The sequence below is a fragment of the Otolemur garnettii genome, unplaced genomic scaffold (genome assembly GCF_000181295.1).
Source record: "Otolemur garnettii isolate 467f Iridium unplaced genomic scaffold, OtoGar3 scaffold00038, whole genome shotgun sequence".
In the NCBI taxonomy this organism is placed as follows: domain Eukaryota; kingdom Metazoa; phylum Chordata; class Mammalia; order Primates; family Galagidae; genus Otolemur; species Otolemur garnettii.
In genome coordinates, this window is record NW_003852433.1 from 8917976 (window position 1) to 8924101 (window position 6126).

Genomic DNA, 6126 nt, shown 5'->3' on the forward strand with positions numbered 1-6126 from the left:
ATACTGATCTCTCTGCAGCTGCCCACCGAAAAGCCACAGACCACCCGCACCCATCCACGCCAGCCACCGCGAGGCAGCAGATTGCCATGTCTGCCATCGTGCGGTCACCTGAGCACCAGCCCAGTGCCATGAGCCTGCTGGCCCCACCATCCAGCCGCAGAAAGGAGTCTTCAACTCCAGAGGGTACAATCTCAAGGGGTTGCTGGGGTCGCATGGGAATTTTTTTTAATTCATTAAGAAATGCAGGTATATGGTACAAATTACAGGTAATATTAGGGGATAAAGAGGCAGAAGTAAGGCTTCTCCCACCCCATCCTTTGGTCATTTACTCAGAATCAATCATTTCTTTCAACCCCTGTAGTCTTCCAGCGATAGTTCATGCACGTAAGCACATCTTTGTCATTCATGTATTTTATGTTACCTGATTGTATTTAAAGAAGATGAGGAAAAAAGAAAAGAATATGAGAAAATAACCACATTTTTCTTAGCCCTTTCTTTCTTTTTCTTTTCCTTTTTTTTTTTTTGCAATTTTTGGCTGGGGCTGGGTTTGAACCTGCCACCTCCAGCATATGGGGCCAGCGCCCTACTCCTCTGAGCCACAGGCACTGCCCCTAATCTATTTTTTTTTTTTTTTGCCCTTTTTTTCTTTTATAAACTTCATAGCACCATATACTAAAAACTCCAAGACACCTTTCCATTTAAAGGTCTATCTTAGAGGTTTCATATTAGTCCACATGGATCTACCTCATTCTTTCAAGAGGCTGGGTAGTATTCCATGGTGTGGGCATACGATTCACCTTCTAAACCAGACTCCTATCAATGAGTATTTAGGTTGTTTCCAATCCCCTGTTACTGTAAAAACCCTGCAAAGAGCGTCCTGCACATCCTTGGGTCTTGTGGCTGATTAAATTCTTGGGAAATGAATTGTTTGGTTTAAGATCATGTGCATTTTGAGTGTTGGCAGCTTGTGCCAGTTTATATTTCTATCAACAGTAGAATGAATTGCATCTGGCTTAAAAGGTGAATCATATGCCCATAGCATGCCATCCTACACAGCCTCTTGAAAGAATGAGGTAGATCTATATGGACTAATACAGAACCTCTGAGAAAGCCCTTTAAGCATTCACACATTAAATGTAAGGAGTTTTATGTTCTCAAAAAAAAAAAAAAAAAGCCAAGGATGATGGTTTGGACAGTATTAGGGAAAACAAGTAGACCTGTGGGTTTTAGCATCCTCTTGTTACAATCACACCTGCTTTTTTTTTTTTCCAAGAGTCTCACTTCGTTGCTCTTGGTAGAGTGCTGTGGCATCGTAGCTCACAGCAACCTCAAACTCCGAGGCTTAAGCAATTCTCTTGCCTCAGCCTCACAAGTAGCTGAGACTACAGGTGCCTGCCATAATGCCCAGCTACTTTTTAGGTGTAGTTGTTGTTGTTTGGCAGGCCTGGGCTAGATTTGAACCTACCAGCTCCAGTGTATGTGGCTGGCACCCTAGCTGCTGAGCTACAGGTGCCGAGCCTTTTGTTTTGTTTTAACCTTCTTATCAACCTCAAAGCAGTTTTTCTTTATGTTGATGAAAATGTTGTATCTAACAGAAACAGAGGTCATTGACAGTAGTGGTCTCAGTTCCTATCACTTAGAGAGAACTACGGGTTTTTTTATAAATTTATTTTTCATTATTGGGGATTCATTGAGGGTAAAGAAACCAGGTTATACTGATTGCATTTGTTAGGTAAAGTCCCTCTTAAAATTCTGTCTTGCCCATAAGAGGAGTGTCACACACCAAGACCCCACCCCCTCCCTCCTTCCCTCTCTCTGCTCTTCCTTTTCTTCACCCCTGTCCTTCTCTCTCTCTCTCTCTGCTCTCCCCTTCCCCCATCCCCCACTGTGTATTAGGTTATTAATTGTTCTCATATCAAAATTGAGTACATAGGATTCATGCTTCTCCATTCTTGTGATGCTTTACTAAGAATAATGTGTTCCACTTCCATCCAGGTTAATACAAAGGATATAAAGTCTGCATCTTTTTTAGTGGCTGAATAGTATTCCATGGTATACATATACCACAGCTTGTTAATCCATTCCTGGGTTGGTGGGCATTTAGGCTGTTTCCACATTTTGGCGATTATAAATTGAGATGCAATAAAGAGTGTCCTTATGATAAAAGGATTTTTTCCTTCTGAGTAGATGCCCAGTAATGGGATTGCAGGATCAAATGGGAGGTCTAGCTTGAGTTCTTTGAGGATTCTCCATATTTCCTTCCAAAAAGGTTGTATTAGGTTGCAGTCCTGCCAGCAGTGTAAAAGTGTTCCTTTCTCTCCATACCCACGCCAAACATCTGCAGTTTTGAGATTTTGTGATGTGAGCCATTCTCGCTGGGGTTAGATGGTATTTCAGGGTGTTTTTGATTTGCATTTCTCTAATAATTAGGGATGATGAACATTTTTTTATATGTCTGCTAGCCGTTCCTTGTCTTCTTTAGAGAAAGTTCTATTCGTGTCTCTTGCCCATTGATATCTGGGATTGTTGGCTTTTTTCATGTGGATCGAGTTCTCTGTAGATCCTAGTTATCAAGCTTTTATCTGATTCAAAATATGCAAATATCCTTTCCCATTGTGTAGGTTGTCTGTTTGCTTTCGTTGTTGTCTCCTTAGCTGTACAGAAGCTTTTCAGTTTAATTAAGTCCCATTTGTTTATTTTAGTTGTTGTAGTAATTGCCGTGAAGTCTTCTTCATGAAGTCTTTCCTGAGGCTGATATCTTCCAGTGTTTTTCCTATGCTTTCTTTGAGGATTTTTATCATTTCATGCCTTAAATTTAAGTCCTTTATCCATCTTGAATCCATTTTTGTGAGTGGAGAAACGTGCAGGTCCAGTTTCAGTCTTCTATATGTGGATATCCAGTTCTCCAAGCACCATTTTTTGAACGGGGAATCTTGCCCCAAGGTATGTTCTTGATTGGTTTATTGAAGATTAGGTGGTTGTAAGATGTTATTTTCATTTCCTGGTTTACTGTTCGATTCCAAATGTCTATGTCTCTCTTTTTGTGCCAGTACCATGCTGTCTTGACCACTATGGCTTTCCCTGGCTTTGTTTTTATTACTAAGAACTGCCTTAGCTATACAGTGTTTTTTCTGGTTCCATACAAAATGCAGAATCATTTTTTCCAAGTCTTAAAACTACAATGTTGGTATTTTAAATAGGGATGGCATTGAATCAGTAGATTGCTCTGGGAAGTGTAGACATTTTAACAATGTTGATTCTTCCAGCCATGAGCATGGTATGTTCATGCATTTGTTAATAACTTCTGCTATTTCCTTTCTTAGGGTTTCATAATTTTCTTTGTAGAGGTCCTTCACCTCTTTTGTTAGGTCTATTCCTTGGTATTTCATTTTCTTTGAAGCTGTGGTGAAGAGAGTTGTGTCCTTAATTAGCCTCTCATCTTGGATGTTGTGGGCATACAAAGGCTACTGATTTGTGGACATTGATTTTATATCCTGAGACATTACTGTATTTTTTGATGATTTCCAAGAGCCTTGTGGTTGCATCTTTGGGATTCTCTAAGTATAAGATCATATCCTCATAAAAGAGGGAGAGTTTGACCTCCCCTACGCCCATTTGGATGCCCTTTATTTCCTTGTCTAGCCTAATTGTATTGGCTGGAACTTCCAGCACTATGTTGAATAGTATTGGTGACAGAGGACAACCTTGTCTGGTTCCAGTTCTAAGAGGAAAAGCTTTTAGTTTTACTTGATTCAGTAAAATATTACCTGTTGGTTTGTCATAGAGAGCTTCAATCAGTTTAAGAAATGTGCCACGTATGCCTATACTCTTCAGTGTTCTAATTAGAAAAGGATGCTGGATTTTGTCGAATACTTTTTCTGCATCTATTGAGAGGAACATATGGTCTTTGTTTTTGCTTCTGTTGATACAGTGAATAATGTTTATGGACTTGCATATGTTAAACCCGCCTTGCATCCCTGGGTTGAAACCTACTTGATCATGATGTATGACTTTTTTGATGATAAGCTGTAATCTATTAGCTAGGATTTTGTTGAGAATTTTTGCATCTATATTCATTTCTGAAATTGGTCTTTAGTTCTCCTTTTTAGTTGGGTTTTTTCCGGGTTTTGGTATCAGGGTGATATTTGCTTCATAGAACATGTTGGGGAAGATTCCTTCCTCCTCAATTTTTTGGAATAATTTCTGCAGTATGGGAATAAGCTCTTCTTTGAAGGTTTGATAGAATTCTGGTGTGAAGCCATCCGAACCAGGGCATTTTTTGGTTGGGAGATTTTTAATTGTTTCTTTGATCTCAGTGCTTGAAATTGGTCTATTTAGGAGATCTGTTTCTTCCTGGCTAAATCTAGGGAGAGGGTGTGATTCCAAATATTGATCCATTTCCTTCACATTGTCAAATTTCTGGGCATAGAGTTTCTGGTAGTATTCAGAGATAATCTCTTATATCTCTGTGGCATCAGTTGCTATTTCCCCTTTATTATTTCTGATTGAGGTTACTAGAGATTTTACTTTTCTATTTCTAGTTAGTCTGGCCAAAGGTTTATCTATTTTACTTATTTTTTCAAAAAGCCAACTCCTTGTTTCATTAATTTTCTTAATGATTCTTTTGTTTTCAATTTCCTTATCTCTGATTTAATTTTGGATATTTCTTTTCTTTTGCTGGGTTTAGGCTTAGATTATTCCATTTCCAATTCCATAAGATGTCTTGTGAGTTTGTTGATGCACTCTCTTTCTGTTTTTCAAATGTAGGCATCTAAAGTGATAAATTTTCTTCTCAGGACTGCTTTTGCAGTATTCCACAGGTTTTGGTAGCTTGTGTCTTCATTGTTGTTAGGAAGGAAGTTAATGGTTTCCTCTTTTATTTCTTCGTACTTCCAACTGTCATTCAGCATAAGGTTGTTTAATTTCTATTCCTCTGTGTGGGGTTGAAAGTTTTTGTTGGAGTTGAGTTCCACCTGTAGTGCCTTGTGGTCTGAGAAGATACAAGGTAAAATTTCACTTCTTTTGTTTCTGTTGAGGTTTGTTTTGTGTCTAGGATATTATCAATTTTGGAGAATGTTCCATGGACTGATGAGAAGAATGTATACTCTTTATCTTTGGGATGGAGTGTTCTATATGTGTCTATCAAGCATAGTTGTTCTAGGGTTTCATTTAAGTTTCTTATATCTTTGTTTAATTTCTTTTTAGAGAATCTGTCCAGCTCTGTAAGAGGAGTGTTTAAAGTGCCCTATTATTATGGTGTTATAGAATATCATATTGCTCAAACGAATTAAGGTCTGTTTCAAGAATCCGGGAGCATTTAAGTTGGGTGTATAAATACTTAGAATTGAAATGTCATTGCTAAGTCATGGAAGAAGCCCAAGTGCCCATTGACCCACGAATGGATCAATAAATTGTGGTATATGTACACCATGGAATATTATGCAGCCTTAAAGAAAGACAGAGACTTTACCACCTCCATGTTTACATGAAGGGAGCTGGAACATATTCTTCTTAGCAAAGTATCTCAAGAATGGGAGAAAATGTATCCAATGTACTCAGCCCTACTATGGAACTAATTTATAGTTTTCATATGAAAGCTATAACCCAATTATAGCCCAAGAATATGGGGAAAGGGAAGAGGAAGGGCAGAATGGGTGGAGGGAGGGTGATTGGTGGGACCATGCCTATGGTGCATCTTACAAGGGTACTTTCTAAATGTAGAATATAAATGTCTTAACACAATAACTAAGAAAATGCCATGAAGACTATGTTAACCAGTTTGATGAAAATATTTCAAATTGTATATAAAACCAGCATACTGTACCCCATGACTACATTAATGTACACAGCTATGATTTAATCAAAAAAAAAAAAAGTGAAATGTCTTCTTGTTATATTTTTCCCTTGACCAATATGAAGTAACCATCTTTGTTTTTTTTAAATTTTATTTGCTTTAAATCCACATGTATCTGAAAATAAAATTGCAACCTCTCTTTTCTTCTGAATTCCGTTTGCCTGAAAAATTGTCTTCCAACCTTTAACTCTGAGTTTTAATTTGTCTTTTGAGACTAGATGTGTTTCCTGCAGACAGCAAATAGTTGGCTTATGTTTTTTTTTTTTTTTTGA

At 38.0% G+C, this 6126-nt stretch overlaps 1 protein-coding gene across 3 annotated transcripts in view; it reads left to right on the forward strand.

Annotated features, from left to right (window-relative positions):
- Window positions 1-6126, forward strand: part of CIT (citron rho-interacting serine/threonine kinase) — a 181704-nt gene that overhangs the window by 143371 nt on the left and 32207 nt on the right. For all 3 annotated transcript variants that reach the window (XM_003789925.1, XM_003789926.1, XM_023513311.1), the window contains one exon: window positions 19-183. In XM_003789925.1, the coding sequence (XP_003789973.1) occupies window positions 19-183 (165 nt within the window). The remainder of the gene's footprint in view (window positions 1-18; window positions 184-6126) is intronic.